The sequence below is a fragment of the Halichondria panicea genome, chromosome 14 (assembly GCF_963675165.1).
Source record: "Halichondria panicea chromosome 14, odHalPani1.1, whole genome shotgun sequence".
Classification (NCBI taxonomy): domain Eukaryota; kingdom Metazoa; phylum Porifera; class Demospongiae; order Suberitida; family Halichondriidae; genus Halichondria; species Halichondria panicea.
Window position 1 is genome coordinate 5016690 of NC_087390.1, and position 20701 is coordinate 5037390.

General features: G+C 42.4%; 2 protein-coding genes across 3 annotated transcripts in view; one reads left to right on the top strand and one right to left on the bottom strand.

Annotated features, from left to right (window-relative positions):
• The window catches only part of LOC135347803 (uncharacterized), a gene marked incomplete in the record, with an annotated part of 825189 nt that overhangs the window by 638225 nt on the left and 166263 nt on the right, over positions 1–20701 (bottom strand).
• Positions 1–20701, top strand: part of LOC135347789 (transformation/transcription domain-associated protein-like) — a 54494-nt gene that overhangs the window by 1091 nt on the left and 32702 nt on the right. Inside the window, exons 4-34 of one of the 2 annotated variants that reach the window (XM_064545837.1) lie at positions 48–82; positions 348–419; positions 739–855; positions 1067–1123; positions 1228–1284; positions 1598–1672; positions 1780–1971; positions 2511–2807; positions 3096–3212; positions 3382–3473; positions 3718–3818; positions 4117–4245; positions 4719–4854; positions 5137–5194; positions 8630–8800; positions 9194–9307; positions 9519–9684; positions 10114–10346; positions 10555–10689; positions 11010–11195; positions 11505–11685; positions 11847–11967; positions 12311–12544; positions 12930–13221; positions 13576–13812; positions 14027–14110; positions 14415–14549; positions 14784–14957; positions 15272–15457; positions 15838–16041; positions 16509–16685. In XM_064545837.1, the coding sequence (XP_064401907.1) occupies positions 48–82; positions 348–419; positions 739–855; positions 1067–1123; positions 1228–1284; positions 1598–1672; positions 1780–1971; positions 2511–2807; positions 3096–3212; positions 3382–3473; positions 3718–3818; positions 4117–4245; positions 4719–4854; positions 5137–5194; positions 8630–8800; positions 9194–9307; positions 9519–9684; positions 10114–10346; positions 10555–10689; positions 11010–11195; positions 11505–11685; positions 11847–11967; positions 12311–12544; positions 12930–13221; positions 13576–13812; positions 14027–14110; positions 14415–14549; positions 14784–14957; positions 15272–15457; positions 15838–16041; positions 16509–16685 (4565 nt within the window). The remainder of the gene's footprint in view (positions 1–47; positions 83–347; positions 420–738; positions 856–1066; positions 1124–1227; positions 1285–1597; positions 1673–1779; positions 1972–2510; positions 2808–3095; positions 3213–3381; positions 3474–3717; positions 3819–4116; positions 4246–4718; positions 4855–5136; positions 5195–8629; positions 8801–9193; positions 9308–9518; positions 9685–10113; positions 10347–10554; positions 10690–11009; positions 11196–11504; positions 11686–11846; positions 11968–12310; positions 12545–12929; positions 13222–13575; positions 13813–14026; positions 14111–14414; positions 14550–14783; positions 14958–15271; positions 15458–15837; positions 16042–16508; positions 16686–20701) is intronic. The other variant, XM_064545838.1, reaches the window with a different exon arrangement.

A 20701-nucleotide genomic window follows, 5' to 3' on the forward strand; every position in this document is an offset into this window, starting at 1 on the left:
GTTTACTTCTATTCTTTTTGCATTTTATGGTTTGTCTTCATTTATAGGTGAGCCTCAATTTACTGCTGAGAGCAATGTTCAGGTGAGCTGTTGCACGGACATACTATATTTTCGAGGAGCTAATATTGGACGGATTGCTCAAACTAAGCATTTCGCGGATTTTATTTTCGAGGATAGGGGTTCAGATGACCAGTAGAGAAGTTTAATCAAAAAATGTTTGAGGCAACGAACAATCTGCGAAATTTAGCTCCTCGAAAATAAAGCGCTGTACAGTGTAGGTAGTTAAGTATGATTTGTAATCTCTGTAGTCAGTGACAGGATAATTATTATTTTCCATCACTGTTCAGCAACTCCGCAAGCTTGTGCTGGAGCTCATTCATCGACTGCCAGCCAACGATTACCTCAAAGGGCATGTCAAGGTAATGTGCTGTAGCTGTTACGAATTCCTCAGTACGGTTTGTTTTCAGTAGTATCTAGCATGTATTTACAACTCTTAAGATAGAAAGAATGCACCCAGCTCTGTCTGTAACTTACAGCCTCTACACTTTTTAGGACTTATAGAACATGTCCTGTAATTTATTGAGTTATGAGGTTCTTCACTGTGAGAGGTGTCGATATCCTTACCTCATTTTAATGTGTCTATATAAATTTTAAGGTTCTACTGTAGACTAGTTATAGGAAGTGTAGTAACAATTAACTCTCTGTTAGTATACCCTCCTCCCCCACCACCGTCTGCAGTCGATCCTGTCCACCATGTTCCACCTACTGGAGGTTGAGAACGAGGAGAACGTGTTAGTGTGTCTGAGGGTCATCATAGAGCTGCACAAGCAATACAGACCCTCTGTGTCCGCAGAGGTATGTCGGGAGACTAATAGTTCTGTGTCTTGCCTATACACATATCCATAATTATCACATTCCCACTTCTAGACTGCTCATAAGCTGCTCGGGTGTGATCTCTAGAGTGTATCCATGGTTGCATGCCCACTTATAGAGGCATAGACAGAATTTGTAGCTAGCACTTTTTAAAGGTTGGAGCTTATAACTATGTACGACCTTGCTTACACAGATCACGAGATTCCTACAGTTTGTGAAGAGTATTTATGCTGACCTTCCAAAGACCATGGTGAGATATGCACATGAACCCTAACCACATTAACGTTTGTGTACGTATTCAAATGTGATGTGATGTACTTGCCTCGTTCATAATTTGCCCTTCCCCCTTCCCAGTCTTCTCTGTTTGAGCCTATCGAGGGTGAGAGTTCGGAGGAAGCCACTAAACCATCGGTGAGATTACATATATAATAATAACTATTGATTTAAAAAAATTCTCAGCTAGAGTAGTTAATGACTCTCTAAAGTAGAGTGAAACTCGTCTGTAGAATGGGCCTTTACTTACCAACTGTAGTACGTGTGGAGTGTGTATATGTACTGTTCTATTATATGGAGGTGACCAACTCAATCTGCATGGCTGTACATGTACATGTACCATACGTCTCCTATAACCATAATTATATTATATGACACACACACACATACCCGCACACATCACACACACACACACACACACACACACACACACACACACACACACACACAGTCGTCCCTGCCCAAGGCGGCCACCTCTCTGAAGGTTCTGGCAGAGTTACCCATCATAGTGGTCCTCATGTACCAGGTAACCCATACTATACAAAACATACTCATAATTCAGTACATGTGAAATTCCATTTGACCCCCTATGGAAACAGACAGTCCATGTGATGATCTTGTTGATACCTACAGTTGTACAAGGCCACGGTTCACTCGACAGTCTCCGAGTTCATCCCCCTGACGATGAAAACCATTGTCCTCCAACCGTCGGCCAAGGCTCGGTCAGCCCCCTCATTCAACAAGGAGACGTACGTGGACTTTGTGGCCATTCAGATCAAGTTCCTCTCGTTCCTCGCCTACATCATCAGGATCTACCAGGACCAGGTGACAATATTGAGTGTAGTTTAGGTGTTTCCTCTTGTATTGATCAGTACATTAGTTTTGAATGTGCATGCATATGTATGTAGTGAGAGGAGGTCCGACACGGAGTGCCTCGATTAGGCTAAAATAGTCACATGCAACAATGACTTTACTTACAAGTATGTGCTAATCGAGGTACTCGTGTCGGACCTCCTCTGGTATGTAGTTGCACAATTAGTTTCCAAGCTTCCCCATAGTCTCAACACAACCAGTACATTTTACTATATAAATTATATACTGCAATCAGGGTGTCACACAGGATTTTGAAGTAGAGGGGGAAATAAGAGAACATTTGCTAAAAAAAAGGTCAACTGTTATTTCAATACCCTGTTATACATTGTGTAGTATGTACAATTTCCAGCTATGGACACTCAGTCATACAACTAGTACCTAAATGCAAAAAGGGGGGGGGGGAATTGGAGCTAGGGGGGATATCCCCCCTTTCCCCCTGTATGATACCCTAGCAATAATGGTCATTATCGATCTTCTACCTGGGTGTCCAGGTGAACACGTACGCCCATAACATTGTGCAAGGCTTGATAGCGCTTCTCCACAACTGCCCACAAGAAGTGGCTCATCTCAGACGAGAGCTTCTAATAGCAGCACGCCACATCCTCGCCACTGACCTGAGAACACGGTTTGTCTCGTGCATTGACCAACTATTTGACGAGAACCTCCTGATTGGAGCGGGATGGACGACCAGGGAGACAGTGAGGTCACTGGCGTATAGTATACTGGCCGATCTGGTCCACCACATCAGGGGACAGCTGTCCCTACCACAGCTGGCTCTGGCCGTACAGGTTAGGGGGTCGTGTACATGTGCATGTGTGCATATACTGTGCATGTACAGTGTACACATTGTTAGCAAATGCTTTCCCGATTAATATTAGTGTGCATGGTGACAGTATAATGACTTGTGCTAATCGATTTTCAGCCCTAGATTTTTCTGACTTTCTGACACGACATTTAAATATATGTACAAGTACAGCAACGTAATTACGGGCTATAAATATAATAATGTAACATTTACGACCAGTATAAAGGTAATCACTTTTGTTCTAGTACTGGTGCTTGTGTGTTGTGTGCAGGTGTTCTCTAAGAATGTCCATGACGACAGCCTCCCTGTCAGTATACAGACCATGTCCTGCAAGCTCATCCTAAACCTTGTGGAGTGTATACGCCAGAAGGCAGAGCAAGACCCATCAGTGAGTGGGCGGGGGGAGGGGCTTCTATAGGGAGAGCTTGACCGTGGTATTGTCCCCGTAACGTCTTGCTATTTATGGGTTTATCGATTCTCATTTCAACTCAATTATTATAATTATTCTTGCATGCTGTATGTAATTATGTATTTTTCTGCCCCTCCCTCTTCCTTAGGGTCGAGAAATCTTGATGAAGATGATGGAAGTGTTTATCCTTAAGTTCCAGACTATTGCAGACTACCAGATACCAGAGATATTCTCACGATGGTACAAACAGCACATGTGCTTTTAGTATATAATAATTATAGCCCCTCTGTCATCATGGTCACACGGGCACATTATTATATGAGGGTCCGAGTAGCGGTATATGTACTACTGCGTGCACATTAATCTAGCATTGCTACATGATGATTGAGGAAATGACTGTGTTAATTTATTGGCTGTTGGCTAAAGTGATGTTCTTGATTCTTGTCTATTGGTGGGTGCATTGTATAATTACTTTGTTCCACAGTGTTCAGCCGGCATCAGAGGGTGGGGTCAGTCCACCACCCACGCAAGAGAATGGGGACGATGGGAAGAAGGGGACTTCCTCCACTACCACACCCACCAACGGTGAGTAATAAGGTCTATCTAGGTACATGCATGTAGAGGAAGGTTGGTGGGCAGTCAGTGGTATGCATATTTATCGTGTGTGTCTAGGCCTATGAATGATTAGCGAGACAAAAAATTCTTAATTAGGGGTACTACCAAATTTTAGAGACACAATTTTCGTACAAAATTTGCCGTGGTGACATTGTACAAACGAAACCGTGTGTCTAAATACAATTACGTACTGTACATGTAGCTGTAACGTGTAATTGACATTGAATCAGTTTCTCGAATCATTGAACACACCCCCTCTCTCCTCCAGGCACGTCGTCCCCTCCCCTCTCTGTGACCGACTGCCGTGGGATTGTCAAGACATTGGTGTGTGGTATGAAGACCATCACTTGGGGGGCGGGGTCTTGCAAGGTACCTGGAGCTACTGCCGCAGACATACGTGAGTACATGTACAATATACCAGTGGTGACCCAGAGAGTTCATATTCAATACATGTAGTGCTTAGAATGTTTTGCTGGCCATATTATCTATTGTGGTCACCCATTCAGCAGGCCACCCTCTGTAGTTATAGATTAGTGGGCCCGAAAATCTCCATTATGATAGCATGTGTTTGGACCTGTTTGCAGGCCACATCTTATTACAGCCTCTGTTGATCTGCCCAAGGATGTCCTTCATAAACAGAGTTACCGTACAATTACATCATACCTCCCTATAATTATAGCACCAGGAGTGATACATGTAGTACGTACAGCTTGTACATGCATGCACCTTTAAGTTAATTGTTTCACGACTGAGGGGAGCGTGTAGACAAATGTGTAATTTAATCATTCTGGCTTCCTCAGAACTGTAAACAAATTCTGGTGACTATTTCTTTCATTCTTGCATGACATGAATTGACCACTCCCCCTACAGACACCCAGGGTCAGAAGGTGTTCCTACCTCACGAGACACTGCAGTTTGTGCGACTATTTCGTCACGGTTTAGTGGCTCTGGACATCTACCGAGTCAACAATCTACCCAATGGTGGCCACACCCTCAGGAGCGCTAAGTCAGTTGCAGCTAGTACATTATTTTGTAGAAATTTTGCCTGTTTATGTTTAGATCAGTCATTGTGTTCAGATCGAAATGTTCCATTCTCATATTCTCGAAGAAAAGTACGGGCTCTGGGAGGGGGGCCTGCAAGCTACATGTATGAATGACTGTGCATGCATTTTTTAGCCCTTGGAAAAACCAATATACATGTAGCTATTAATTTTAAAAGAATTGGTGCCCAGTTTGTTCTTGTTCCCTATGCTCTACCTCATTGTGTCCCCTCCCCCCTTCCCTTCAGTTGTCAAACTGTCAAGACTAAAGAAGAGAAGGAAGTGCTGGAGCACTTTGCAGGAGTGGTGAGTTGATCATCAGTACTGTGTGGTGTGTAGAACAATAGTGTACATCCTTTATACATTATTGTAGAGTTTGTTCATTAAGATCTCGCGGGGTTTTTCTTCATAATTTTAGTACAATGTTGTAGGCGTGGGATTATGAGTGTGGGCTCAAGAAGAAATTTATATACGCAACACTGTATATTCTATTGTCTTAAGGTTACGGTATACAGTTCCCACCCACGCTCAAATTTGCGTGGGTGTTCAATGCAGTTCACTAGTAAAATGGCTCTCATCTGGCAATAGTCACTTGACATCAATTCTAAGCATCAGGAAACCCCTCCTTACCGTATAGTCTGCTGTTTCTTATTAAAGGGGCAGGGCGACTCGAAGAGTTTTTCCTAAGAGAGTAAGTTGAAACAAAGTTACGGCCATTTCTAGCTGTTTTTGTAGGCTAATATGGCGACTGTAGAGTAGTAACAAGGATATATTTTTTGCTGTAAGGTCTCTATGAACAAGATCTCTTCGACTCGCCCTCCAGTAAGTCTTTAGGCATCGAATACTGGTCAGAAAGACAACCTAGAAGCTATGCAGTCAACAAAACTTGATACCAAAATTTTCGGTTTTTTCCAGCTGACCTCAGACCACTTCATTGGATTACAAGACATAGATACTTTTAGCTACAATAATAGCTAGCATTGTTTCATGTTCTCTTTTCATTGATAATCATTGCAAGTTACAAAAACAATGTAGTGATGAGAAATAAAGAAAATAAATATCTTATGAATTATTCATGAGCAATTAGTATACCGTAACCGTAAAGAAGTGTGCTACATATAGGACAGTGTGTACTGCATGCATGTGCCCCACCCTTTTTATTCCGACGATATTCACGATACTGGTATTAATGGGATGTGCTGAAGCTCTGCCAGTACTTAATAACATAGTGTGTACATGAGATACATGTAGCACGTCATATCATATAGCTTAGGAGTCGTACGTCTTGTTTGAATCTCTAGCTTAAAGATATCTATGCATGGCTATCTAAATTTTAAAACTTGTGGTGTGCTATATGAGAACTGCTTATCTCTATACTTGCTTGAACGGTTGAGCACAAAGTGGGAGGCACTGATAGAGAAATTCATTGACAATTTGAGCCATGAATAGTGTGTGTGTAGTACAAAACAGCCATTTGTTGCAATCAGTACAACAGTTGCTACTTAACTTGAGCATTCTGAAACTCGTAGGTACAGCTGTATAGTTCAGAGATTCTGTTAGCTATTTCCAGAATGGATGACAACCCAGTATTTGATGAAGCAGCAGCTCCCATCAAACAAGAAGAGCCCTCATCAACAGGAAATTATGATGTACATCCTCCACAACAAAATACCTCAGGCGAACAAGAGAATGCCCAGGGGGAACCTGTACAAGTGAGCAACTTAGTTGAACCTACCAGAAGGAAGCCCACCACTTCATCGATGTCATCGTCATCAAGATCTTCCTACTCGAGTTATTTTAGTAATCAGCCGAAGTTTCTAATGAAGCGATCACGGCGGTACCTAACTTGCTGTGTAGTAGGAATCACTATCCTGCTTTCCCTGCTCTTCATGGCTGGAACTGCCGCTATAGCTGTCTACACACTCATAGAAGTGTTTACACTGAGGATGGAAAATGATAACCTCCAAAAATCGCTCATCGAGTTCCAGCGCCTTGTTTTGGCTCGATTCAACGAAACAGCGTCGTCCCAATGATCCCGTTTAGTGTGATGCCAGTAGCCACTGACTGCATGCCTGTATGGTACCCTTGTTATAATAATTATAGTAAATGTTTTATTGGGAATTTATTGCCTGTTGTGTGTTTACAAAAAATAATGTGCTCTGTTTATGAAAATAGTTTATCGTGTTATCGCATGTAAATTAAGATTCAGTGTAGACCTTGTTTGTGTGTATTTTATTAGCAGCTACAGAATGCATTTTTTTGTGATATTGATGATCTTTACCTAATCACCACACAAATGCCTCTACAAAAATAATGTCCACAAAAACACATGCATTTTGATCCTTTAGCCTGCCCTGCTGGTACCCCTAACTCATGTAACCAAAGCCATCTCGCAAGCTTAAAAGATCAGCTAGTGTACAGTTTCCTGAAGTCTGCTATGAAAGTTTTGATAATTATTGTGTTAAGAAAACATTCAGTTAGGAAACTGTTGGTGTTTAGTACACACTATACAGTCCGTGTAATAATCAGATATACATGTATAGACACTCACGTTTCTGTTAAATGTGTATAATTAGATACAGTGTTCTCTTTGAAGACTTGTATATATTGGCTTAGTTGGTAGTGTGTTTGTATTGTATGTATAGAATATAATTATTACTATGGCAACATTGAAGAAGATGAGTGGATTCGATTACAACAAAGTTTCCAACGAATGCTCTCCTAATTCTGAAGAAGTAGAACCACTCTCTAGCACTGACAGAGAGACCATTACACGAAGACCTGAACCCAAACACGGTCACTTCACTGCAGTCTGCTCTCTACTGGTTATCTTAGTTCTACTGGGTCTGTCCATCGTCGGAGTTGCTGCCATAGCAATGTCATCCTGGAGTGAATTGAACAACCTTCGACAACAGAACGAAAATATCACTCCACTACTAAATTCTCGTGGAGTGGTGTACACTAGATGGGGTAGCATCAATTGCTTTAGCAACAACACTTTCACGCTCTATAGTGGTTTAATGGGGGGCACAAGATCTTCCGATATCAATGGGGGGTCTAGTTTTCTTTGCCTACCTTCTTACCCCGAATACGCCAGTGAATCACGAACTAATCTTCTCTCGGGTAATTTCAGTTTGTTATCAGTGTTGAGATACACATCCCCGGTTACTGATATTGTTTTTTGTGCTGCATGTTCCGTGTTATCTCACACTCAAGTGGTCATGATCCCAGCCAGGACAAGTTGCCCTGAGGGGTGGACAATAGAGTACTACGGTTACATCATGACTGCTAGTTCTCATCGTACAGAGTTCGTGTGTGTGGATCATAATCAAGACACTGTCCCTAGTGAACATGGTGTCATGATGGCAGCCACTGAGTTGTACTATGTCAAGGCACACTGTGACGGTCTTCCCTGTCCGCCCTATGATCAGGAGAGGAGACTCAATTGCATAGTCTGTACCAAGTAGTATGAGTGCGTAGAGTGTTGTGCAAATTTCAGTAGCACTTTCTTGTTATTTATTTTGTGTGATTAATAACTGTATTTGCTGAAAACTATTGAAGTTATGGGAGGTAGGGGAGGTATGTAATTATGAATGATTAATGTGATCTCATTACGTTTGTTCAGTTTGTCTCTTTTATAGTCTGCAGAGTTAGTCGTGCAGTAAACTTCCCGCAATGCATGCATGCACATTAATTGTGTCCACTCTTCCACTCTCTCTTTGTCCCCTCCTCTGCTTGCAGTTCACCATGATGAGCATGACCATGTTCAAGGAGGTGTTCACTGAGCTGGTGGAGTATCTAGTGGAGAGGATACAGAACAACTACGCCCTTCAGATACTGCCCAATGCTCTACTGGCTAACAGCAGTACCTCCGCCACCTTCGCATCTATACTACTGGGGTTCCTCTTGAAGGTACATACATGTTAAACCATTGCATGCATGCTTGTATGAATGTTTACGCCTATCTTTGTGCCTCTAGTACTGTATTGAAGGGCAAGCATAATCATGTTATATTAGTTAATGTTAGTACATGTACTTATACATGTATGCATGCAATCGTTGTCCATTATGTTTGGTATCGTTTAAGGTTTAGTTTAGCCATACCTTAACTCTATAAGGATTTTTTTTTAATGTGTATGCCTCCTAGGGCTAATGATTAATGAGATTTAGAAGAAGCCTCTATTTGGAAGTACATGACGTATGTTTAGTCAGGACCTTGTGTGATATTGTATTTGGTATCGCAATGGGGTCTGACATAATATATTAGAGTATCGTATTGTTAGCGCTTTTATTTCCCCTATGCAGCGTATGGACGACATGGGCAGAGATATGGAGAAGTCAAACCTCTACCTCAAGCTATTCAAGCTGGTCTTTGGTTCAGTCACTCTCTTTGCTCAGGAGAATGAACTCATGCTGAAGGTGAGTCTCTTCTGGCAAAAGTTATTACTTTCTTTCTACCTTTACTTTAATTTGTTTCGATAATAGTATAATGTAATCACATGTACATGCATGTACTCTTTACCGTATATCACATATACATGTGTACATGTCATTCACACCGTCACCTCTACCACACTCTCACAACTTCACACACTCACACCCACTCCCCCCCACAAACACACGGACACAGCCACACCTCCACGAGATTGTGAATCGTTCGATGAGTCTGGCCAACACTGCCAGTGAGCCGTGTAACTACTTCCTTCTACTGAGGGCTCTGTTCAGGTCCATAGGTGGTGGCAGTCACGAGCAGCTCTATCAGGAGTTCCTGCCCCTCCTATCGGACCTTCTGCAGGGTGAGTGGGTGTGGTCATGACCCCCTGCGTAGATTGTTGCCTCCACAGTACATGTATGTACAGTATGTACCTCTTACATGTGCGGTTCTCTCAGGACTGTGAGCATACAGTGTGTATTTCCCTGATTGTAATATATCTACTGACCTGTATGCACCCTATACCACTTTGTATGTACGTATCTTATGCATTTACCATCTAACATGTGTTAATGTTTGTCACAGGTACTGAACCTGCATACTTGTATAGAATGTTCACCTTGATTCCCACTCATCCACTTAACTGCTGCGTACATGTATATAGTCTGTTATATGCCTCACCCCCTCACACACACACACACACACACACACACACACACACACACACACACACACACACACACACACACGCACACACACACGCACACACACACACACACACACACCCCTCCAGGTCTGAATAGACTCCAGAGTGGTCAACACAAGCCGTACATGAAGGACCTGTTTGTTGAGTTGTGTCTGACGGTACCAGTGAGACTGAGCTCCCTCCTCCCCTACCTGCACATGCTCATGGACCCTCTGGTCTCAGCCCTCAACGGATCTCAGACACTCATCAGTCAGGGACTGAGGACACTGGAACTGTGTGTGGATAATCTGCAACCTGACTTCCTCTACGACCATATCCAGGTGAGCTGGTGATTGATGTGTCAGTGGGAGCTTCCTTACTTAATCTCGTAAACGTACTGTAATTTACAAATGAAAAATCAATTAATATGTAGGGAAAAATGAGTTTTTTGAATCGTTGTTGTACAGTATTGTAGAATTTCTATATCGTCTTGAAGGTACATGTGTTGTGCTTTATACATGTAATTCGTACACCCCGTCCCCTCCTCAGCCGGTACGTGCTGAGCTGATGCAGGCACTGTGGTCTACACTCCATAATTCTGATGACAACGTTGCCACGGTAGCGTATCGGGTATTGGGCAAGTTTGGAGGGAGCAACAGGAAAATGCTGTCCACCCCTCAACCAGTAAGTGTATGGTGATGATCAAGTGTAACAGCTAGTTGGCTGTTGTGCTGTTTATATTTTGTTAATTATGGTTACTATTCCTTACAGTACATGTACATTGTACACGTGTATTTTTTTACCTAAATTACGGTCTAACAAAAACGTGTAAATATTTACCATTAATGTAGAAAGATAATTATAATAGCAATAGGTGGTGTGGTCAACAAATGTGGGAGTGGCCAAACATTTTGCGTCGTGCGTAAACCTTCCCAAACTTTTAATCCTAGATGAAACCCTTATTATACATGTACATGTAGTTTCACCCACTCGCCCCCCTCCAGCTGCAGTACAAGGACACACTCCAGGAAGGTGCTGCCCTCCGTGTGACCTTCCCTCACACAGAGGACGGGCACGTGGACTTACAAGTGGGTGTGGTCATAGAGGCGGCCCTCAAAGTGCTCCAGCCGACACAAACTAGCAGCACGGTTGACTCGTTCTATAGACAGCAGGCCTGGGGGGTCATCCAGGTGAGGGGATTGTGTGTGTGTGGGGTCATCCAGGTGGGGGGTGGATTGTGTGTGTGTGTGTGTGTGTGTGTGTGTGTGTGTGTGTGTGTGTGTGGGAGGAAGTGGGTCATTCGTCTGATTTTAAAATCGTACTTGTAAGTAAGGAATTATCGTCCTATTGAATTGCATTACATGTACATGTAACTTCTTGAGCTCCACTTGGTCTAGGTTTCATTTATTTATAGGGGGGGGGGTGAACGTTCTCCAGTAATTTTATCATTTTTTTTCTTTCTTTGCTATATAAAATAATGGTCATTCTCTCTCTTCTAGTCATTCTTGGTTGCCATGTTGAATCTAAGTGACGTGGACTCTGACCTCTACAACCTCTTGAAGGGTGTGACATACCAACCTACAGAGCTACACTCGGGACGACTCAAGCACATCTGTCTGCCCCAATGCTCCAATAAACAGGCCCGGGATTCATTCGAGTCTGCTCTCTATGGAATCTTCAGTAAGTTAAGTGTCGCAGTAATTGTTTGCAAATCTTTCAGGGTATATTGGTTGGCATTTTTTTTAAAAACTGATATAATTATGTTAGTATTTGTTTCCTCCCATAACTTGCTAACTGAAAATTTGATTCTGTAGTTCATACTGCACCCATTCTTTCTCCAGTTTCATCGTGCCTGCGTGACCTTCGTACGGATGCTCTGGTATTCATGGCGGGGATAGTCAAACACATCACCACTGTAGCAGTACTGCAGCAGTGCAGCTCAACCAACCTCCTCAAGCAACCGTAAGAATCTCTCTGTAGAGCTCTAAGTAAAATAATATTGCTTTGAGGCTCGTAGTCTCGAATGTGTGCAAACATCTGTACACTCAAATAGTGTTTTGGTACAATAATTATGGACACCATTGATGTCATGGATTTACTGTTAGTTCAGTGTACATGTGTAGGGATTACATTTTACACAAAAATTGAGTAACAATTTACAGTGTGTTAGTACATATGTAGCAGTTTAATGCACGCGGCCGCAGCACAATGTTGTCCCATAACAGAAGTACATGCACTCCTGCCTGCAATACTATCCCGTATTCTGTTACTAACGCACATGCACTTGTGCATACATGTACTGCAGAGCTGAGGATGTGATGGATGTGTATGTTCTCTTGGACTCAATCACTAAGTGCATGTGCTCTGAGGAGAAGGAACTCAACAAGATCGGAGAATTAGCACTGAAGATTGTTATAGAAACGGCCACCACCATTCTGGGAGATAAGGAGAAAGCGTCGGAGCTGCCTTTGTTTGAGGTAGCCGTGGACAAGATGTGTGGATGCTGCTATGAGAGGGCGTGGTTTGCCAAGAACGGGGGGTGAGTGCATGTGTGGGGTGTGTGATAAGGTATGTGTGAACATGATTGTACATGTAGCTGTGTCATTGCACTTAGAAATCCTTTTTTCGGTGCGGCCATGTAAAAATGTACAGGGAATCTCATTAGCTGCTTACATCCTGTATAGTCATTGTTCATTTGTACTGTTAATGATCTTTACCAAATGTGCATATTGTTCGGTATTTGTCAAATTATAAACTGGTGATCTTTACCTAATCAGAAATCCGGTCATTGTTCACTTTTGCTGTAATGATCTTTACCGAATATGCATAATTATTTCTGTGGTATTTGTCAAATTTTTAAATGATGACCTTTACCCAATCAAAAACTCACTATAATACCTCCACACACACACACACATGGACAGCTGTTCGGCCATTCTCTTCCTAATGGAGAAGATGCCTCTAAAGTGGGTTATCAGTCACCAGCTAACTTTCGTCATGGCCCTTCTTTACGTCCTCCTCGATCTGACCAATGAGGTGTCTTCCGGCACCATGGATCGCACCAAAGAGTACATGGATAAGCTCCTGTCGCTATGTAACTCACAGCTACCGACAGAAGAGGCGGAGCTTACTAGCGTACAAGAGAAGGCGACATTTGCCGTGTGTCGACACCTGGTGAAGGAGGTGATATCTCCAAACGAGCATGTCCGGAAACAGGTGAAGAGAAGGGGAAGTGGGGTTATGGGTACTATTGTTGATGTATGATTAAGTGGGTATGTGTATGACAGCTAGTACATGTACATGTACTTTGTTCTTATGTACATACACCTATGTGATGGTGTTGTTGAATATGATAGTACAATTATGTTTGTTTGTGTGACGTAATTAATTGATTTCATGATGCTTATGGTGACAGCTTTTTTCATCTGCGTGATAAATTCATAGCTATACACACAGTCAACTGAATTCTCAATGTCCGTGTATCTTGTGTATTTTTAGTTTGGCTCTTGTTGATATGATGTGTTCAGTCAACCATGCACCGAACTCCCCCCCCCACACACACACACTCAGGCACACCACTCTCTCCGTCAACTAGCAGACATCTCCCACAAGTCAGTCACAGAACTGATGGAGCCACACAAAGAGATCCTAGCTGACATGATACCTCCAAAAAAACACTTGCTCAAACACCAGCCAGTGAGCACGCAGATAGCTCTGATGGACGGGAACACGTTCTGTACCACACTCTCCCCTCGTCTCTTCTCTCTCAAGCTGTCCATCAATGAACACCAGGTCTTCTTTCAGGAGGTGTGTTACCTGCATGGAGATGTGTTTATGTCAAACTGATCATCTGTAGCACATTTCAAATTGATTAAACTACGTACATGTACAATTCATGTCTGTATGTTGTACATGCACAATCATGAATGGTTCATGTATTAGTGTGTTGAAGGACTGATTGTCCTGATTATGTTAAACTTACCTGCCATTCGCTCTCTCTTTCTCTCTCTCTCACACACAGCTGATCTTCCTGTGTGACAGTGATGATGCCACTCTGGCTAAGCTGCCTTGTTACCGCTCAGTTCCCTCACTCACACCTCTCAAGGTACACATTATAGCCTAGTACATGTACGTGTAGATATGTACATGTAGATGTAGATATGATTGCCACTCTTAAGCACATGTACATGTACACGGTTGTGTGTACATATTATTGTCATCTACAGTCATGGCTAGTTGAGATTTTACAGTATCTTCTGTGGTCTTCTAATATGATGTGTTATAATGTACTCAACAATTTCTCTCGTTAATTGCCTCAAGATTTTTTCAGTTCGACAGTTATTAATATTCCATTACCTGTTATGATTATTTGCTCCCTCCTTAATACCGTACCCCCCCCCCCCCTCCAGGTGAGTGGACTGGCGGCACTGGCTGCTTGTCACTACCTGCCCGATGTAAGGGAGAAGGTGTTCACTGTACTCTACAAGGCCATCAACTCCACCGTCAAGGAGCTACAGGAGGCAGGAAAGGACGCAATGAAGAAGGTTAGCAAGTTGTTTATTTACAGTATGTCTCCACAAGCTTACATTTACATTTAATGTACAAAATTATATTTGTTACATGTCCGCAATTATAGTTTGACTTGTACATGTATAGTACAATTATACATTGTACAAAATCTAATGCCACAAGTTACAGCTAGTGTACGGTATACACGTAGCCTCTTAGACCGAACCAGCTAACACATCCATCCCCTCCCTCTCCTTCTCCCCCTACAGTTCATGGCTGAGCACAGCCAGGCCGATATTGAGCTGGTCCACAGTGCACTGAGACCACTGCTCATGATGCTGGGGGACTATCGTAACCTCAATCCCACCCTGCTCCTGAGACTCACTCACATGATCGAACTATTCCCCACATCGTTCAACGAGAAAATGTGCAACTCTCTAATGGTGAGAGGAATGGATTGTTGTGATTCTGTGTGCTATTGTTGTTTTTGGAGTTGCCATATTTGTGTAATTAAGTGTTTTTAAGTAAGTTTGTGGTGGCCATAACTGGCAAAGTGCCATGGGCTAAGTATATACATGTACGTAGTCAGTAGTGCATAATTATACACAGTCATACTGTAAAAGGTTTAGGCAGCTAAGATCTCAACTGAAGTCATGTTTTTATCACTAAATCTTGTCCCAGTGGACACCTTTCACCCCACCCATCCCACACACGCCCACACCTTCACCCCAAACCCCCACACGCATACCCCTCACAGGCCCACCTCCGCAGTTGGATGGAGGTGGTAAGCTCCACCTCTCAGATCCCGGCTCGTAAGGGAGATGAGGTTCAGATCTGTCTCCACATCATGAACATGTTCCACCTCCTACCAGCCTCCACCTTCAGACTGTTTGAGCCACTCTTGATCCTGGCCCTCAAAGGAGAGAAGGCCCTCGGAATTGAGGTGTGTGTGTGTGTGTATGTGTGTACGTGCGTGCGTGCGTGCGTGCTTATTACATGTACATATAATAAAATTATGTCATTGAGGTTGTGTTTCAATGTATGGTAGGCCTTAATACAGTTACTGCATGTGTGGCAGCACAGTGTACATGTATCTATGGTTTTGTATTACTGACTGGTACATGTGCATCCATGTGCACATGCTTGGTGATAGTTAGTGGCTAGAATAGCTACAAATGTATATAAATGTAAATTATATCTATGTCTGTCAGTAACAAATAATATTGACAAGTGAGATGTACATCTCCGTACACACACACATACACACACACATACACACACACACACACACATACACACACACACACACACACACACACACAGTTGGGCAGTCCGTTTCGGCAACCTGTGTTAAAGTTTGCTCTCAAGTTTCCTTCCAACACGGTCGATTTTTTTCTGTGTCGTCTTTTTGACTCCGCCCTATCTCGTCTCTTTCTTTATTTCGTCTGTCGCAAGGAGGGTGCTCCGCTGGTTGAGTCACTGGCCACCTCCCCTCAGAAGATCATCAGCACTACATTCACTTTAGCTGTGAGTCTAGAATTATAATTATGCAGTGTACACCTGCATGTCCACTTGTCACACAGCTATTATAGTTCCCATTAGATCTTATCACAGCTAGTGTCTATTATAAACAGCTACCCATTTCCCCAGAAAACTGTCCCTAAGAGGAAAACTCACATGCATATATACACATGTATGTGTATTCACTTTAGGCACTGTTTTTTTAGCTATGAAAGGTCACCCTTTTGAAGTGAGTTTGCAGAATGTAGTTTGTATAGATAGCTGGCATGTGTGTTGTACTAGTTGATATAGTGAGTTCCTGGAAGCACTGTGTCAACCATTCCTCTTTGTTTGTCTAGATACATGTACTAAACAAGGGCCCTTAACCATTAAAATGATTATTCTCTTCCTACATTGTAGGTGTATGCAACCTGATCACTGCCGCCCACCCACCCCCTCACTACACACACACACACACACACACACGTGCACAGTCCCAGCTGCTAGGAGACGACTCTGCCGTGAAGAGGCGGGAACTACAGTTTCAGGGAGTGTCCCTTTGTCACATGCTAGTAGAGGGGAATGAGGAATGGATAAAGGACCAACCTCTAATGGTGGACTTCCTCAGGAAGATGTGGGTGGCTGAGGCCTACCACAGCAAACTGGCCACTGTGAGTTCATGTGTGGGTGTGGTATTCATAGCAACCCTTCAGGCAATTTGATACCACAATGTACGCCTGTCTCTGTGTCTCTGTTTCCTGGTACACTGTACACATGTGCAGTAGTCAGCAGGTGTTTGTTGCCTAATTTTGTGAATCTATAGTAGATTCTGAGCATTACTCTATTTAAGGTGGCTGTAAATGTGTAGTTCAACGAAATTGAGCTTTTGAAGAACAATACTTCAATACAGCAACCCTTCAGGCAATTTAACCACAATGTACATGCACCTGTCACTGTGTCTCTGTTTCCTGGTACATGTACACTGTGTAGTACACATGTGCAGAGTCAGCAGGTGTAAATGTGTAGTCAAGGATTAACTGTGTACAAGAGTTCCCTATACTGTCTATAAAAATTAAGAGTCCTAGATATACAGCTGCTGCATTTACATTATAGTTCAGAGCTAGAAAACACATCCCATATTTTGCTTTCTGGCTCCCACTCTGCCTTCTTTAATAACATTAAGGTCATTATTTTTGCTCTAAAGAACAATATTTATGTGTGCATGGCTACTCTTTAATACAGAAACTAATTGTAGATAATGAGTAGTTTAAGCTGCTATACAATGTACAAATAGTTCAGTACTAGCGTCTCCTCCTTTCTTGCTCTTCTTGCTGATCATCTGAGGCGGTTGAAAACAGAGCAGCAAGTCCCCCCAATACTGCAGCTCCAGCCACACCCCAAGCTAACACTTCTCCCGTACTCCAACCATCTTTACTTTTTGGCTCCAACTCCGGTTTCTTTTCCTTCTTTTTTCCTAGCAGCTTCTTTGCGAGCTTGTTAGAGAAATGCTGGCAGTTGTTCAGGCGATAGTGATAGTCACCAAATTCTTCGAGACATGCGAGCCCCGTGTCCATGATATTTTCAGCAGTGCAAGTGACATAACCAAGACACTGAAAATCTTGTTTCAGTTCAGTTTGAATATCAGAGAGTGTTGTGATGGGAATAACAACTTCCCTGGGGGCAATTTTCAACCAAACGCTAAACCCTCGACTGCTTCTGTACCGAGGTGACTGGCATTCAAAGAAAAGCGAATAGTGTTCATAAATATACGAAGTGAATTCGTAGACTTTCCATTTCTGAGTTGAGTCCATTGGTGGCATGTCGTGTTTGTTCCATTGGTTTTCAACGTTGTCATAGTACCTCTGAATAGATAGTCTAGTTCTCTTGAAACCAGTAGCTGTAGCTGGATCACTACAACTACAAGTATGACACGACTCTGTGGTCAGATAGCCTGAAGCTGTAGCCATTATATCGCCTACTGGAGTTTGCAGAATCTTTGCAACACATGAATGAAAGTGTTGAGCACTGTGGTTCCTTATGTGGGAAATGCTCATACATTTAAGTAGTAAAACAGACCACAGTGTGTACACAAAATCCATATAAGGAACGGGTAACGCTCTACGCTTTTACTGGTGTGTTGCAAAGACTCTGCAAACTCCAGTACCTGGAATTGACTCCTTTGTTTTGAGTTTTGTAAACCTATATGTAGTACTTATCAGATAGTGTTTAGACTGTAGGTGTGTAAACAAATTAAGGGGGTGTAATGTATACTGTATAGTATACCTCTGTGTAAACAAATGGCATCACATGATCACAAGGTACTGTATACATGCTTGTTTGTCCATTCTGCATACACAAATGATTGATTCTTAGCAACCTGAATATTATAGCTTACAATTTAATCTGAATATTATAGCTTACAATTTAATCAGCTATCAAAGTTACTTACAAACTATAGCCAACCAACTTCTTGCTGTGTCTTTAATGTACAGAATAGGTCAATGTCATATATACAGTTACGCAGAAACACAAGGAAAGGTATTTAGATAACTATGTGTAATAATTATAATTGATTTTTGAATGCACACATAATAATAATAATCATTATTACTTTAGTCATCATCATACATGTAGTAATCGTCATCGTCATCATCGTGTGAATGATTATGGTAATGATCGCTCTTGTTGCTTCCTAGAGCCGTGACAACAGCAGCTAGCCCAGCTCCTATAGCTCCCAATACTCCAACTCCAACACCTACCATTGTCGCTATCTTTTCAGAATATGTCCACGGTTGTTCGACTCCGAGGACTTTGGCAAACTTGCTGCAGAAGTGTTGGCAATTGTTTGTGGCCTCATCGTAGTCTCCAAACTCAGCTAAGCACTGCAATCCTTTCTTTATAATCGCTCTGGCTGAAAAACTGATGACTCCTAGCTTAGATGTACCAGTCTTTTTCTGCCTGACAATTGTTTTTGGTGTTACTACGTACTTCTGTTCTCCAGTCACTATTAATTCGAATGTGAAACCATTATTGTTGTATGGCTTGTCTTCACACACAAAGAACAAGGAATAGTGTTCAAAAATTCCTGGTGGTGATAGCTTATATACTGTCCACTGCACTTTTTCACTCTTGCCTGGCAGAGTCAGCTTAGCCCATTCTGTTTGTACTTGTGTATAGTAGCTCCGTACAGCATCATCAGTTGGTTTGAATCTCCTAGCCTTTGTTGTTACTCCACTAGAACATGCAGCGCAAACCTCTACAGCAGCAGTTGCCATAGTGTAAACTGGTTAGCTTCTTAGAAAACTAGAACTCCTGGTACTACCTGATGCTCAGAGACACTATAGTAGAGATACCACTTTTCATTAGAGCTATGTCAACATTACATCATTAATTTTGTATCCTCAGACTTCTGGGAATTGTGACTCATAAACTCATTATGCATGCTTGGGTTGCACTAGACTGGAAACCACTCCCTTGCTTCTGGGCTCTGGGGACTGGCAAGTTGCCGTGTTGAGAGTTGTCCTGTTGGAATGCAATTAGAACAAACCACAAAATGCGTAATGCGTGGGTGATATTAGTTCAGCCTCGATAACAGACCGCCAGTAAATGTACTTATACTCGAGGCCGGTAATATTTTGTGCAGTAATAGTTAGCGTGTGGGCGGTGGCACATGAGTATTGTGACGTATACATTCTTGTGGCAGCGTGACATTCCTCACGCACTGGGACAACTCTCAACATGGCAGCTTGCCAGTCCCTTTCTCCCGAGAGAAGGGGAGTGGTTTCCAGTCTAGGGTTGCACTACATTGACCACATCATGCCTTGCAGCACTAGAGCCACTGAGAACTGGGCATTTTCCACACTAATAGTACTACTGGGCTGTAGTTGCATACTCCCTATTCATACACTCCTGGTATATATAGGTGTACTTCCTAGAAAGAAAACAGCACTGAATAGGTAATCTATGAATACACTTATATAATTATTTCCCTTGTTTAGGCTGTTTATAGTCACTCTTACAAGTGTGAATTAGCTTATACCATATAGTATACCCTCGCGAAAATATCCCACAGCTTACTAGGGGACTGGGCGTATAGTCGCGAATGGCGAGTTTTCAATTGAATATAGGAAAACCCCGAAGGATGGACAAGTCATACTCTTAGAGAGCTATCAGGTACTTTGTTTCAGCAAACCAAGGCAAGGTAACCAGCACAATTGGGTGATGACTTTGTTCTAAGATTTGTGTTAGTTGTTCCTTTTCTCTGCATGTAGGGCGAATTGTTCCCTGCATATACATCTTCACACAGAGAACTTATACGTCTGATCATGATAGCAAGGAGTAGAGTCTTAACTTAACTAGCTACTACTTAAACTTGCTTTCTTCAGTAACATTAATTGTAAACATGTGGTATTTAGACTGCGCATGCTCAAACTCTTGATTCTGGGTGAGCATAATTATTATCGAGTCAAAGTACCCTTGTGCAAGCAAAAAGAGGGGATGGGCGTTTATAGATGGGCTTATTTTGCGAGGGTACTGTATAATTATAGGAGTTGTTACCCTAGATTATTATAATGTGTATGTGCTAATGAGGTCAATAGCAGAGCACGTTCTATGCTCCTATATTCAAGGATGCACTTATAATTATGCAGTTACTTTCGAGCCCCACACAGTTACCGGATGCCTCTGT